The sequence below is a fragment of the Pangasianodon hypophthalmus genome, chromosome 12, assembly GCF_027358585.1.
Source record: "Pangasianodon hypophthalmus isolate fPanHyp1 chromosome 12, fPanHyp1.pri, whole genome shotgun sequence".
NCBI lineage: Eukaryota > Metazoa > Chordata > Actinopteri > Siluriformes > Pangasiidae > Pangasianodon > Pangasianodon hypophthalmus.
Window position 1 is genome coordinate 25,388,125 of NC_069721.1, and position 15,708 is coordinate 25,403,832.

A 15,708-nucleotide genomic window follows, 5' to 3' on the forward strand; every position below is an offset into this window, starting at 1 on the left:
ACCTTCATTATTCCCATCCTTCCTTTATTCCTCCCTTCTTTATTCCCGTCTTTCCTTCTTTATTCTTGTCCTCCCTTCTTTATTCTTCCCTTCTTTATTCCTGTCCTGTCATCTTTATTCCTCCCTTCTTTATTCTCATCCTCCCTTCTTTATTCCTGTCCTATTTATTCCTCCCTTTATTCTTTCCTTCTTTATTCCCATCCTCCCTTCTTTATTCCTCCCTTCTTTATTCCTGTCTTCCCTTCTTTATTCTTTCCTTCTTTATTCCCATCCTCCCTTCTTTATTCCTCCCTTCTTTATTCCTGTTTTCCCTTCTTTATTCCTCTCTTCTTTATTCTTTCCTTCTTTATTCCCATCCTCCCTTCTTTATTCCTGTCTTCCCTTCTTTATTCCTCCCTTATTTATTCCTTTCCTCCCTTCTTTATTCCCATCCTCCCTTCTTTATTCCTGTCTTCCCTTCTTTATTCCTTTCCTCCTTTCTTTATTCCCATCCTCCCTTCTTTATTCCTCCCTTCTTTATTCCTTTCCTCCCTTCTTTATTCCCATCCTCCCTTCTTTATTCCTGTCTTCCCTTCTTTATTCCTTTCCTCCTTTCTTTATTCCTTTCCTCCCTTCTTTATTCCTTTCCTCCCTTCTTTATTACTGTCCTGTCATCTTTATTCCTCCCTTCTTTACTCTCATCCTCCCTTCTTCTACTGTGCTGATCTCTATGGGTCATGTTTAAATCACACACACACACACACACACACACACACACACACACACACACACAGAGGAGAGTTGGAGGTGTTGAGAAGTGTTGTGTTGGTTTAATATAAGGCACGTGAGCGAGCGGTACATCACACACTGATCTTATTTACATTCACACTGTTCATAATCAGAAAAACGACAGAACAAACAGAAACATCACCATAAAGAGAAATGCATAGACTCTTTATAAACTCTCTCACACACACACACGAGTGTGTTCATTAGTGTGTTCAGCTCAGTGAGCGTGTAGGAGGATCAACAGCGCGTGTGTGTGTGTGTGTGTGTGTGTTAAATACTCTATTAAAGCACCAAGCCAAAGGCTTATTAGAGTTACGATTAAAGCCGTTTAGTTTAAAAATAATACCTCAAATATAAGAATAAAAAAAATAACAATCCAAAGAAAACAAATAAAATGCCACTTTTGCACAGGAGATAAAATCCCCGTCGCTCTGTTCCCATAATTCCATAAATCAGCGCGAAATATTCCGACGTCTAACTAACCTCAGGCACGTGTCGATAATCAGCCGTACGATACATCACGATATTTAACTACGATCTGTTGCGCTCTGTGAAATTCCATAACATTAAACGTAATAAATTTTTAAATGGAAAAAATTACAGTGATGTGAAAATGTAAATATTAGTAACATATTTAATACTTTTAATTAGCTTTCTAAAAAAAAAAAACAATTTGGCTGCGTCCCAAATACCACATACTAACCTACTAGATAGTATCATAACTGAACACACACACACACACACACACACACACACACACTACGGTTACCATAGTTACAGTAAGTAAGTAGTATGCATTTTGGGACACAGCCATGTAGACACACTAGTTTGCTATTTTAATAATCGGTTTGGGACACAGACATTAAAATCTTATCCCTTACTGAGAACATTCATGATATTGTGTGTGTTTTTTATATTTGCAATATATTATATAACGATATTAAACCAATAATACAATATATTTCAATAACTAACACAATATTATATCATCATGAACGATAACATCGAATAATATCGTTGCTCGATTCTTTCTGGAAATATATTTCTCAGGACAAATTTGCAGCGGCATCGTAAGTTGAAAAACAACACGACGACTCTTAAAGCAACGTTTAAAAGTACAGTCTTTGTAATGTTTCGAGGAAAAGTGGGCGGAGCTAAGCAGATTCGTTTCAGCTGGGGGCGGAGCTAGAAACGAAGAAAAAATGTAAACAGAAGCCTGAAATGAAAAAGCTAGCTTTTCAGAGATTCACTGCGTGGAAAAAAAAAGTTTTATCTCAATATCTTTGAAAGATTGAATTATTTTACTTTGAATAAATGTTTAAATGTTACAAACTGCAACTTTAAATATAGTTTAAAAAAAAAAAAAAAAAAAAAAAAAAAGGGAGAGACGCTGCCAAGCTCCTAGTAAACGTAGTGCTTTTTAAATTCAATATTGCGATAATATCGTAAGAAAACGTAATTAAATCATCGTAATAACGCTTTTATGGATGTTTATATCAGCACATGTTTTGTGTTTTTTGGCACAAACTTGACAAAAAAAACATCCTGATGATCTTCACAACATTCAGACACATTAGAAAATTCAATAACAGGTCCATCATTGAAAAAAGTAAGAAAAAAATCAGCGTTAAATGATTTAAATATAAAAACATACAGTCGAGATCTCAGTGAAAAACTGCAATTTTATTACAAATGATAGAAAAGGAAGTGAAAGAGGAACCGTCGCTCATCAGATGGGTTTGGACCTGAGGGGGACTGAGTGTGTGTGTGAGTGTGTGTGAGTGTGTGTGTGTGTGTGTGTGTGTGTTTCCTCCTCCTCACTGGTACCAGGGGGTCTTTCGGACCCAGCGCAGCGTGAAGCCGGCGTCCGTGCGGATCTTGATGGACGCTGCCTCGGCCTCGCGCACCGTCTCCTTCACCGACTGCATCAGATTCTGAGCGTTGTGGACCAACATCTCCGTCGCCTACACACACACACACACACACACACACACACACACACACACACACACACACGTTTGTTACAAATGCTGCTTGTAATAAATCTGCACTGAGTGTGTGTGTGTGTGTGTGTGTGTGTGTGTGTGTGTGTGATTTCTTTTATAGTTAACGTGTGATGCACTGGAGCTGACCTGCTCAGACTCCTCCTCGCTGATGTTGGTACGTCCCAACATGGTGGCCTTCACCGTGGAGAGAATCTTCAGCTGGGTGCTGATGGTCGGGATGCGCTCACACACCTACACACACACACACACACACACACACACACACACACACACAGTGAGAGAGAGAGAGAGAGTACATCAATCAGACTTCAACATGTTATTAACTGAAGCTGCAATGACGTCTTTATGAGTGTGAGAGTGTGTGTGAGTGTGTGTGTATTTGTGTGTGTGTGTGTGTGTGTGTGTGTGTGTGAGAGTGTGTGAGAGTGTGTGTGTGTGTGTGTGTGTGTACCTGCAGCAGGTTGGTTCGGATGCGTTTATCCGTGCACTGCTTAGCCACTTCCTTAGCGAGCCGTGTCACCTCGTCCGAAGCCTTGGCGATGTCTTTAGCACACTGGATGAGAGCGCGCTTGTTTCCGCTGCCCCCTCGCACCAGCCGAGACATTTCCGCCATCAGCAGGGCCATGCGCTTCGCCGCGCCGATGATGTCATTACCCTACACACACACACACACACACACACACACACACACACACACACACACACACGTTAAAGATAAAGGTCACTCTGACTTGTCCTTTCATGCTGATCTTCAGGCTAAATCCCACAATTTCTCTCTCACACACTCACTCGCTCACACACTCACTCGCTCTCACACTCACTCGCTCTCACACTCACACGCTCTCACACTCACACGCTCTCACACTCACACGCTCTCACACTCACACGCTCTCACACTCACACGCTCGCTCACACACACGTTCGCTCTCACACACACGTTCGCGCTCACACACACACGTTCGCTCACACACGCTCACACACACACGTTCGCTCACACACGCTCACACACACACCTTGCTGGACCACTTGCGCGCCTCGTCGTGGAGCTGCCGCGCCGCCACCATCATGGGCTCGCTGACCATCTCTCCGGCTCTCTGCTCAGGAAACTCCTCATCTTTCTCCTCAGGAGGCGGCGGCCGTGGGGGCGGGACTTCACCCTCAGGCAGGGGGGGCTTCGGGGGGGCGCCCTCATCATTAATCTAACAGGAAACAACCACAAAACAACACCGTTACTGAGCCAGCGGGTCCACGTGAGGTCAGCGCATGAAGAGCAATTTACTAATAAACTGATGAACGTAATTATTACTCGGGATTAAGAATTAGCAATCAAGAGTTAATTATCAGGGATTATGAACTAGTGATTAGGGATTATGAACTAGGGATTATTGTTTAGGGATTAATAATTAGTGATTAGGAATAAGGGTGTTAGGAATTAAAGATTAATTATTAGGGATTACAAATAAACAGATTAGAGATTACATATTAGAGATTAAGAGTTCACTCTGGTTAGCGACTGGGTAATAGAGATTAGGAATATTGATTAGGGATTTCAGGATCTGAGATTAGGAACAAGGGAGTTATAAATAAAAGATTATGTATTAGGGATGAAAAACAAGTACTTGCAGATTAGATTTATTTTTCATGAATAAGGAATTAGATAAATTAGAGATTAAGGATTAGGGTTTTAGTGATTAGGTATTAGCAAAAAGTAAAAATAAAAAAGTCAAAAACAAGAAGTCAGGGACAAAAGATACAGAAATATAGGAAGCAGAATTTAGGGATTAGTGATCGGGTATTAGAGTTTAGTGATCGGTTATGAGGGATTAGTGATTGGTATGAGGAATAATGATCGCGTATTAGGGATTAGTGATTAGAAACTATAAATAACGTATATATAAATTATAGGAAAAAATAAAATGTAGTATTGTTTCACTTTCAGTAAAATGTTAAACGGGTTTAGAATTAGAGATCAGACGTGTCTGATTTCAGATAGAATGTCACTCTCTTTGACTCACGCTGAGCTGCTGGAGGTCTGGAGGAGGAGGAGGAGGGAACTCAGGCTCCTGAGGCTGAAACGCTTCACGCACTTTAGCTACTGACGCCAAAATCCTGTAACCCGAGTCCATAAAGCCTTTCTGTAGAGCTGTGAGAGAGAGAGAGAGAGAGAGAGAGAGATGGAGAGAGAGACAGAGAGAGAGAGGGAGAGAGAGGGAGAGAGAGAGAGAGAGGGAGAGAGACAGAGTAAGAGAGACAGAGTGAGAGACAGAGACACACAGAGAGAGAGACAGAGAGAGTGAGAGACAGAAACAGAGAGAGAGAGACAGAGAGAGAGGGAGAGAGAGGGAGAGAGAGAGAGAGAGGGAGAGAGACAGAGTAAGAGAGACAGAGTGAGAGACAGAGACACACAGAGAGAGAGACAGAGAGAGTGAGAGACAGAAACAGAGAGAGAGAGACAGAGAGAGTGGGAGAGAGAGAGAGAGAGAGAGAGAGAGAGAGACAGAGACACAGAGAGAGAGAGAGAGACAGAGAGAGAGAGAGAGAGAGAGAGAGAGAGACAGAAACAGAGAGAGAGAGAGAGAGACAGAGAGAGAGAGACAGAAACAGAGAGAGAGAGAGAGACAGAGACACAGAGAGAGAGAGAGAGACAGAGAGAGAGAGAGAGAGAGAGAGAGAGAGAGACAGAGAGAGAGGGAGAGAGACAGAGAGAGAGAGACAGAAACAGAGAGACAGAGAGAGGAAGAGACACAAAAAGGAGATTTAATTTAAACTTCTATACCCTCCTGTGTGCTCACTTTATGTGTGTGTGTGTGTGCGCGTGTGTGTGTGCGTGTGAGTGTGTGTGCGTGTGAGTGTGTGTGTGTGTGTGAGTGTGTATGTGTGTGTGTCTCACTCGGGTCCTGTATGTTGTTGGCCACACTCTTGGCCCCCATCACCATGGGTGATATAGAAGCGCTGAGCTCGTTGGCCGCCTCCCGCAGCGTCTCTCTGAACTTGGGCTCCTCAGAGTTTTCCACTTCCCGCTTCGCCACCAGCACGATGCGATTGGCCCTGCGCGCTATGCTCGTCGCCCCGGCAACCAGCATCTGAGGCTGGTGATTGGTCATGGCTACGTGACACTTCTCCAGGTCGTGTTTAATGGCCTCCTCTGATGCGTCTAACAGAGACTTAGTGTCTATTGCTTCATCCACCAGAGCTGAGACACACAGAGAGAGAGAGAGAGAGAGAGAGAGAGAGAGAAAGAGAAAGAGAGAGAGAGAGAGAAGTTAAATATCTATCTATCTATCCATATATACACACACACACACACACACACACACACACATACAGTTCTGTGCAAAAGTCTTAGTCACATGCAAAGAAATGCTGTAGAGTAAAGACACCTTCAAAAATAATGAAATTAAATGTTTCTACATTTTAAAAAAATCCTATAAAGAGCAGTAAACAGTAATAAAGGAAACAAAGTCAGTATTTAATGTGACGATCCTTCACTTTAAATAAATAAAGAAGTATCTGAGGTGCAGTGTGTGCAGTTTTATAAGGAAATGAGCTGGAAGTGTTACTGAGCATCTTGCAGAAGCAGCCACAGTTCTTCTGGAGACTTTGACTGTCGACTCGCTTCTTATTTCTGCAGCGAAACCCAGCAGCCTTCATTATGTTTTTATCTGAAAAGTGTCTCTTATGGAATCTGCTGCTTTCTTTACTGACATACAAACATTTTTCTGGAACATTTCATTTTGTGCTGGAAAACTAATGTTTGGAATCTAAAATGGTTTTGTACTGAATCAATAATGTAGAAGAAAATAAACATCTATAACAAAGTTTGTACTAAAAAAGAAACTTCTGCACAGTTCTGTGTATCCTTTTCTAATGTGACTGATGTGTATAATGTATTTATAAATTTAGCTCTTTACACTTAAGCATTTATACTCTAATAGATATTTTAAAAGAAAAAATAAAACACACAGTGATCTCAGTGATTGTGTGATGCTGAATTTACACGCAGTGCCACCAGGGGGCGCTGCAGAACTGGCAGCTGATGTGACTGAATCAGGTTTTATAATATAAAACAATGAAATATTTCACATTCCTCAGAGTTATATTTAGTTAAACAGGCCAAGACAGTCACCACACACACACACACACACACACACACACACACACAGAGAAGCAGGATAAAACTAAATTATATGTTACAGGCTACAAGCTTTAGTTTAGAACAGAGCAGAAAGAGGGATGAGGTCACATGGTTCTCAGATGTCAGGGTGGATTTCTTCTTCTTCTTCTTCACGCTTCTTCAGCTTGTTTTGATTTAACTGGCTGAATCACTTTCTCCCCACATGTTACACGCTCGAGAAGTTTATTTTAATAAAAGAAATCCACCTTCTGAACTGACATCATCATCACCATCATCCTGTAAGAGCTTCGATATTGAACTACTTTGGTCTTACTGGTCATTTTCTCAACGTTGTCGATCCACTGGTTCTTCATGGTCTCGAAGTGCTCGTGAGCAGCCTGGTTCCCGGGGTTCTTCAGCATGATGCGAGCAGCAGAAACCACCTACAGTCATGCCGGGTGGGAGAAAACATCAGCGACGATACACAAATAAAGAAATATCATGACAGTGAAGATGACAAACGCACAAACCTGGGGCGTGAGGTCCCTGGCGGACTTGACGGCAGCATGGATTCCCTCCACCGTGCTGCGATTGGCCGTTCCCACTGCAGCTGCTTTCTCTGCTGTCGCCCCCAACCTCGCGGCGTGAGTCTCGAAACCCGCCGCTCGCTCCTCAAACACCTGATTCACAACGCAGAGTATAAACTGCACTTAACCTGAGCTCCATGAGTCCGCAGTGAAGCACAGCAATGCTAAACCCCGCCCCCTTTCAGGCAGCAACTATATATATATAATAATAAAGAATCTGGATAGTCTTCTAAATAACATATGCATGAAAGGGTTAATTTCCATGTCTGTGTGTGTGTCTGCGTGTGTATGTGTGTGTGTGATTGTGTGTGTGTCTATGTGTGTGTATTTAAGTGAGCGTGTGTGTGTGTGTATTTAAGTGTGTGTGTCTTTAAGTGTGTGTCTGTATGTGTGTGTGTGTGTGTGTGTGTATGTGTGTGTCTTTAAGTGTGTGTCTGTGTGTGTGTGTGTGTGTATTTAAGTGTGTGTATGTGTGTATTTAAGTGTGTGTATGTGTGTGTATGTATTTAAGAGTGTGTGTGTGTGTGTGTATGTGTGTGTCTTTAAGTGTGTGTCTGTGTGTGTATTTAAGTGTGTGTATGTGTGTGTATGTATTTAAGAGTGTGTGTGTGTGTGTGTGTATGTGTGTGTCTTTAAGTGTGTGTCTGTGTGTGTGTGTGTGTGTATTTAAGTGTGTGTATGTGTGTATTTAAGTGTGTGTATGTGTTTGTGTGTGTATGTATTTAAGTGTGTGTGTGTGTGTGATTGTGTGTGTATTTAAGAGTGTGTGTGTGTGTGTGTGTGTGTGTGTGTATGTGTGTGTCTTTAAGTGTGTGTCTGTGTGTGTGTGTGTGTGTATTTAAGTGTGTGTATGTGTGTATTTAAGTGTGTGTATGTGATTGTGTGTGTGTATTTAAGTGTGTGTGTGTGTGTGTGTGTGTGTGTGTTTAAGAGTTTATGTGTGTATGTATTTAAGTGTGTGTGTGTGTGTGTATTTAAGAGTGTGTGTGTGTGTGTGTGTGTGTGTATTTAAGAGAGTGTGTGTGTGTGATTGTGTGTATGTGTGTGTGTATTTAAGTGTGTGTTTATGTGATTGTGTGCGTGTGTGTGTGTATTTAAGAGTGTGTGTGTTTGTGTGTGTATGTATTTAAGTGTGTGTGTGTGTGATTGTGTGTGTATTTAAGAGTGTGTGTGTGTGTGTGTGTGTGTGTGTATGTGTGTGTCTTTAAGTGTGTGTCTGTGTGTGTGTGTGTGTGTATTTAAGTGTGTGTATGTGTGTATTTAAGTGTGTGTATGTGATTGTGTGTGTGTATTTAAGTGTGTGTGTGTGTGTGTGTTTAAGAGTTTATGTGTGTATGTATTTAAGTGTGTGTGTGTGTGTGTGTGTGTATTTAAGAGTGTGTGTGTGTGTATTTAAGTGTGTGTTTATGTGATTGTGTGTGTGTGTGTGTGTGTGTGTATTTAAGAGTGTGTGTGTGTTTGTGTGTGTATGTATTTAAGAGAGTGTGTGTGTGTGTGATTGTGTGTATATGTGTGTGTATTTAAGTGTGTGTTTATGTGATTGTGTGCGTGTGTGTGTGTATTTAAGAGTGTGTGTGTTTGTGTGTGTATGTATTTAAGTGTGTGTGTATGTGATTGTGTGTGTGTATTTAAGAGTGTGTGTGTGTGTGTGTGTGTGTGTGTGTGTGTGAGGTACCTCCTCGCGGTTGGGAGTGCCCTGTGGAGCGGTCGCAGCCACGGCCAGCAGCTTTATTGGCGTCGTGGTGTCGCTGAAGATGTCGGACACTTCCTGTGTCATGGCCTCCTGCATTTTACCTTTAAGATCCTGAAATACACAAAAGTGTCACTCACAATCACACTATCTGTTAATCAGACAACGTGAACAACAACGAACACACAACGCTGAATGAGTCCAAGATCACAGGACAGATTTGTGTTGGTGTGGGGGTTTGATTGTGTGTGTGTTTATGTGCATGATTGTGTGTTTTTATGTGATTGTGTGCGCGTGTGTGTTTATGTGTGTTAAGTGCATCATTGTGTGTGTCTGTTTGTGTTTATGTGCGTAATTGTGTGTGTCTGTTTGTGTTTATGTGCGTAATTGTGTGTGTTTATGTGTGTGTTATGTGGATGATTGTGTTTATATGTGATTGTGTGTGCACATGTGTTTGTGTGTTATGTGCGTGATTGTGTGTGTGTGTGTGTTATGTGCATGAATGTGTGTGTGTGATTTGTGTTTTTGTGTGTATGTTTATGTGTGTGTCTATGTGTGTGTAATTGTGTGTGTGTTTAAGTGTGTGTGTCTTTATGTGTGTGCGTTAAAGTCTGTGTACATTTGTGTGTGTTTAAGTGTGTGTGTATCACACCTTCAGCGTGTGTGTGTGTGTGTGTGTGTATGTATGTATCACACCTTCAGCGTGTGTGTGTGTGTGTATGTATCACACCTTCAGCGTGTGTGTGTGTGTGTTTAAGTGAGTGTGCCACACCTTCAGTGCGTGTATGTGTGCGTGTGTGTATGTGTGTGTGTTTAAGTGTGTGTATCACACCTTCAGCGTGTGTGTGTGTGTGTGTGTGTGTGTGTGTGTGTGCCACACCTTCAGTGCGTGCTGGAGCTGCTGAGCGAGTGCTTGTGCTTGCGGTGTATCAGCTTGTCCACGAGCGCTCAGTTCAGCCAGTTGTCCCATCAGCTGCTCCACCTGCTCGCACTTTCCCATAAGCTCCGCCCTCTGGGAGCCAGGTAACACGTTGGCAAGGCGACGCCCCTCGGCAACCAGCCCACGAATCGCAGCTTGACCTGGACAGAGTGACACCAGCCACGTTCACACACCTTCTAATCGTTCATGCACACGCATATAATGTGTTTATTAATCCCTTAAACAGAGGAATAACCTGATTATGAATTTCTCAACGTGTGTGTGTTTATAAAACATCCGGAAATGAAGTTTACAAACCTTACAGGATATAAAAATAACTAGACAGGAAGTCCAAGCTTTCAGAGCAGAATGACAAATCCTTTTTCTCGTCTGTCTAAGAAGGTCATTTAGAGGACGTTTTGTGGAGACGGACATCGTTTAAGGCTCGAGTTCTCATATTTAATGTTTCAAGTTAAATTTAAAAAACAGTTTCAGGTAACAACGTAAACAGCTTATGTGAAAGAGTTTTATTCCGACTGACAGAAATCTTGGCAGAGAAGAGCCATACTGACCCACTCCTCCATCCTCCATGGTGGGATTGTCTATCCAGCGCTGCGCCTGCTCCATCTTTCCCTCCAGGTGAACGGCTGCTTTGGCCGGCCGAGTGTTCGCTACGGCGCGGTTCGTTTTAGACTGCAGGTTCTGCAGAGCTGTGGAGATCTGCTTAGCCAGGGCACGAGCCTCGGGGGTATCGCCTTTACCCCTACACACACACACACACACACAAACGCACAATTAACTCTTTTCACCAGATGCCAAAAAATCGAATTTGCGCTTGTTCTGTTAGTGTGTGTTCAGCGTTGAGTTTATCTGTGATGTCACATCCACAGTAGTGCTTAATGGTTCATATGAAAGTCGACACTCAGGGCTTTAAGAATTTGCAGATTTTCTTAAATATTTCTTTTTTTGTTTGTTTACCTAGCCTACTAGTTTTAAACTTTATAATTTTATTGTAGCAGTTGTATATGGTGTTTAACTCAAAGTTGTGTTGTCTGTTTTTATCTCTTTATCAGTGTTATTGTGGAGAGGTGTGAATTATTTGCCCAGCAGAGGGCTCACACTCCTCCCCTTTCCCATCTCCCTGCTCACAAACAGCTAAACACAGAGTCATGATACTCTATACACAGAAACCCAACAGTGTCCTGATTAATCTTATACCAGAGTTGCAGCGATAAAATAATTCATTTGTTTATACTGATTGAAAATGTCTGATAAGTGTACTGCTACACAGCGTTAATACAGAACATCACAGGATTTCCCAAAACAAGGCATGTTAGTGAAGCGTGAAGCTCATTTTTAAACTTCTGTAGCCGTAAATTGACTGGACACCAAACACAAACGTATACACACACTCCAGTATCACACAAGGACTAAAAAAAAAGCAGTGTGTGTGTGTGTGTGTGTATTTACACCTCACCAGTTTGAGCTACCAGGATTTCTGACTCACTCCATACAGTTTTACTCAAATGTGTCAGAAATCAAACACAAATTTTCCAAAAGATCCTCACAGTTCTGCTGTTCTGGTGAACTTGTGAAGAGGAGCAACAAGACACAGCAAAACGCCATCACCGGCTACACACACAGCGTTAGAGAGACCGAAGCTAGGACACACACTTGCATGATTCATCGCTCGTTCAGGATACGTACGCTTTGCGAAGTTGTGAGAGTTTGCTGGTGAGAGCGGCGATTTCGTTCACATTGCGCAAAATGTCGTCATATTCACGCGGATCCTCACACAGAGCTGCGATGTTCTGAGCCTCGGCGAGAACGGCTTTCACATGCTCCTCCCCCTCAGGGCCGGAGGCGGGGTCAGCTAGCCAGCCCTGCGTATACACACACACACACACGCCCACACACACGCGCACACACACGCGCACACACGCGCACACACGCACAGGAGGTGAGATTTAAGACACATCTATTTGTCCTAAACTTCATGTTGTTGGTGCATGTTACACTCTTATATAAGGCTGTTTAAGTGTCTGTGTGTGTGTGTGTGTGTGTGTGTGTGTGTGTGTGTGTGTGTGTGAGAGAGAGAGAGAGAGAGAGACCTGTGCTGCCTCTGCTTTCTTGGCGAGTGTGTGTTTGGCGTTGGTCATGGCCTCCAGTTTATCTGCTGCGTTCGCTACTTTCCCAGACAGCACATCCAGCCCCTGAGCAACCTGCTGCGCTTTCTGAATGGCTACAGGACTAGTACCGGAACCCCTGCAGCACACACACACACACACACACACACACACACACACACACACACACACACACAATATACCAATTATTAAAACACATACACCTTTAAAACAAAACCAAGATAAATCATGTCAGATATTTTTCCATCTTTAATGTGAAATAGCAATCATCAACATTCAAGTGAAAAACAAATAGAAATGTTTTAGGGGGAAAGAAAAAGAAAAAACGGTCATGTGACTGTGCTCAGAATGAACCAATCACATTCAACCTCATGTTCAAAAGTAATTATCATACAGCTGTCATCAGTGAAATTATTCTGATTCACTCCAAATAAAGATCAGCTGTTTCTGTACGAGTTTCTTCACATCTTCTGGCTTTCATCCAACTGCTGAAGCCAAAGAGCTTACAAGCCTGTATTATATCTCACTTGTTGAAAGATATTGAGGGGTAAAGAAGAATTTCCAAGAGATTAGATGTACCATGAAACACCGTGAAGACCATCATCAACAAGTGGAGAACATGGAGCCCCACAGTGACATCACCAAGAACAGGACATCCCTCCAAAGATTTATAAAAGGACAAGACAAAAACTTACCAGGGAGGCTGCTGAGAGACCTACAGCAACATTAAGGGAGCTGCAGAAACATCTGACACGTACTGATTACGTTCTGCATGTGACAACAATCTCTCTTATTCTTCACATGTCTGGGCTCTGGGGTAGGGCGGCTAGATGAAACCCTTTCTCGTGAAAAAAAAATACATCCAAGCTCAACTAAATCACAGGTACAGCTTGTCACCTAAACAACACCACAGCCACGGTGAAGCATGGTGGTGGCAGCATCATGCTATGGAGCTGCTTATCTTCAGCTGGGACTGAGCCTCTAATCAAGACACAGAGAATCATGGATCGCTCCAAATATCAATCTGTTCTGGCTAAAACCTGCAGGCGTCTGTTAGACAGCTGAAGATGAAGAGAAATTTCTCCTTCCAGCAACACTGAGTGCTGAATTACAAGCAAAAGCTGCTTTAACAGGGGGTTAGTTAAGGGGTGTGTTTACTTATGCATCCGGGTTATAGTGTGTTTTTTTTTCTCTTGATAAATCCTCTTAAACTGCCTCAGTGTATGGAGCATAAAATGCATAAAAGAGCAATTTAATGTTTCAAATTAACTGCAGGTGTGTGTGTGTGAGGTTTAGGACACTGCAGGTGTGTGTGTATGTGTGTGTGTGTGTGTGTGTGTGTGTGTGTGTGAGGTTTAGGTCATTGTAGCTGTGTGTGTGTGTGTGTGAGGTTTAGGACACTGCAGGTGTGTGTGTGTGTGTGTGTGTGTGTGTGTGTGTGTGTGAGGTTTAGGTCATTGTAGCTGTGTGTGTGTGTGTGAGGTTTAGGACACTGCAGGTGTGTGTGTGTGTGTGTGTGAGGTTTAGGTCATTGTAGCTGTGTGTGTGTGTGAGGTTTAGGTCACTGTAGCTGTGTGTGTGTGTGTGTGTGTGTGTGAGGTTTAGGTCACTGTAGCTGTGTGTGTGTGTGTGTGTGTGTGAGGTTTAGGTCACTGCAGGTGTGTGTGTGTGTGTGTGTGTGTGAGGTTTAGGTCACTGTAGCTGTGTGTGTGTGAGGTTTAGGTCACTGTAGGTGTGTGTGTGTGTGTGTGAGGTTTAGGTCACTGTCTATAGGCCACATTTCAGCAACATTGCTTGAGAGTGTGTGTGTTTGTGTGTGTGTTTGTGTGTGTGTTTGTGTTACCTGGAGCGCAGATCTGCCACCTGGTCAGTCAGGTGTCCGAGGGTTTTGGCTGTGTCCAGAATCTCTTTCCTCTCATTACCCACACACAGTTCACCCACTTTCCCTGCTTCATCCAGGATCTGCCTGACGGCCTGTTCCCCAGCGTCTCCTGTCACACACACACACACACGAGCGAACATGAGTACCAGACTATGTGTTCTCACTCAGGGGTGTGTGTGTGTGTGTGTGTGTGTGTATACCAGGCTGTGCATTGGGGTCCTTGAGCCAGTTCTTTGCCTGGGCCATTTTAGAGTCGATGAGAGCCAGAGCTCGCTTCATCGTCTCAGTGTCCTTCAGAGAGAAGACAGAATTAGCGCCATCTTGTGAGTGTTCTTAAGTCACTGGGCAGCATTTTAAAGAATGTTAAATAACATTAGACACACACTCAGTGTTATAATGCATCATAACCTTTAGCATGCAGAGCATCTGATGTTTCTTTATTCACAACTGCATGCTTGTTAACAAGCAACTCTACATGAAAGGTTAACTCACTTCCCCTCAGGCGTCAGCTGCCCTCTGTCTGACTTGCATGTGCAAATAAATTCACTTACTAACATTTACAAAAGTTCTTATCTCTAAATTTATCATCGGATGTGGACGAAGAGTAATACAAGTCTTTAAAAACACTGAAACACCCAGTACTCTAACTGAGCTGAAATAAAGACTTTATCGATGTTTATACATTAGTGTGTAGTGTGTAAGAAGCAGCACGGCTCAAACTGCACTTTAACACTTAATTAATACTGTTTTTAAAGATATTTTAACATCAGAGTGGGGCATGATGTGTCGTTTAACCCTTTCCTTACATTCACACTAGAAGTAAGGAAGTCTCTCGTGGTGCTTGTGGGCGTGTAGCCATTGCTACTTTTAGGGTCTTTCGCACCGCTTTAGTTCCAGAGCTAAATTTACAGAACTAAAGTACTGGGTGATTTTGCGTGAACTATTTCGCAGTACCGTTTAAAGGGTTGCATTCGCACCGACAGCGGGCACTAGGAAGTGACGTAAGCCGGTCGACAGCGACGTCATTTGTGCGCGACGTTCAACAACGGAAACAAAGAACAACAACGTAAACAACCGGAGGATGGAGGACGCTGTGATCGGAGCTGTGTGTTTGTCGTGTCTCGCGTCCATCTATCGCTGTTCTCCATACTTGTGAAATAAGTCGACACTACAGTATGTTTACGCGGCGTTTTAAATCATGGCGTGTGAGGGCATTTTGCCAATCAACGTCTACTTACGTCACGGATAGTACCAGTCGTGCTGGTTAGACCCTGCTCCGGAGTAGGAGCTCATTTGGTTCTCGAAAAAGGCAGTCGGTACTAAAATCACACCCAGTTCCGGAGGTGCGAAAACACCAAAAAGTGGGTAGTTCCACAATTAGTTCAGGTACTATGAAAAGGTTCCCGCAGTGCGAAAGGCCCCATTGTCGTGTGTGGGCGTGGCCTATCCAGCATTTTTTTTTTAAGCTCAGATGAGAAACAGTAGTAGCTGAACATATACAACTTCGAAAGCTAACGAGTTAAACGCAAATTAAATAACGCACTAATCAGTGTGAAAATCAGTCCTGGGATTACGCATCCTGCTTCGCTCTCAGA

At 43.0% G+C, this 15,708-nt stretch overlaps 1 protein-coding gene across 2 annotated transcripts in view; it reads right to left on the reverse strand.

Moving 5' to 3' along the window:
* Nucleotides 1–787: 787 nt before the first annotated feature.
* Nucleotides 788–15,708, reverse strand: part of vclb (vinculin b) — a 30,860-nt gene continuing 15,939 nt past the window's right edge. The window contains exons 7-21 of one of the 2 annotated variants that reach the window (XM_034309201.2): nt 14,314–14,407; nt 14,075–14,222; nt 12,196–12,349; nt 11,792–11,967; nt 10,657–10,847; nt 10,046–10,245; nt 9,151–9,279; nt 7,419–7,568; nt 7,223–7,331; nt 5,665–5,967; nt 4,790–4,917; nt 3,788–3,973; nt 3,226–3,429; nt 2,901–3,005; nt 788–2,732 (exon numbers count right to left, since the gene is read on the reverse strand). In XM_034309201.2, the coding sequence (XP_034165092.2) occupies nt 2,586–2,732; nt 2,901–3,005; nt 3,226–3,429; nt 3,788–3,973; nt 4,790–4,917; nt 5,665–5,967; nt 7,223–7,331; nt 7,419–7,568; nt 9,151–9,279; nt 10,046–10,245; nt 10,657–10,847; nt 11,792–11,967; nt 12,196–12,349; nt 14,075–14,222; nt 14,314–14,407 (2,424 nt within the window). In that variant the 3' untranslated portion in view covers nt 788–2,585. The remainder of the gene's footprint in view (nt 2,733–2,900; nt 3,006–3,225; nt 3,430–3,787; nt 3,974–4,789; nt 4,918–5,664; nt 5,968–7,222; nt 7,332–7,418; nt 7,569–9,150; nt 9,280–10,045; nt 10,246–10,656; nt 10,848–11,791; nt 11,968–12,195; nt 12,350–14,074; nt 14,223–14,313; nt 14,408–15,708) is intronic. The other variant, XM_034309203.2, reaches the window with a different exon arrangement.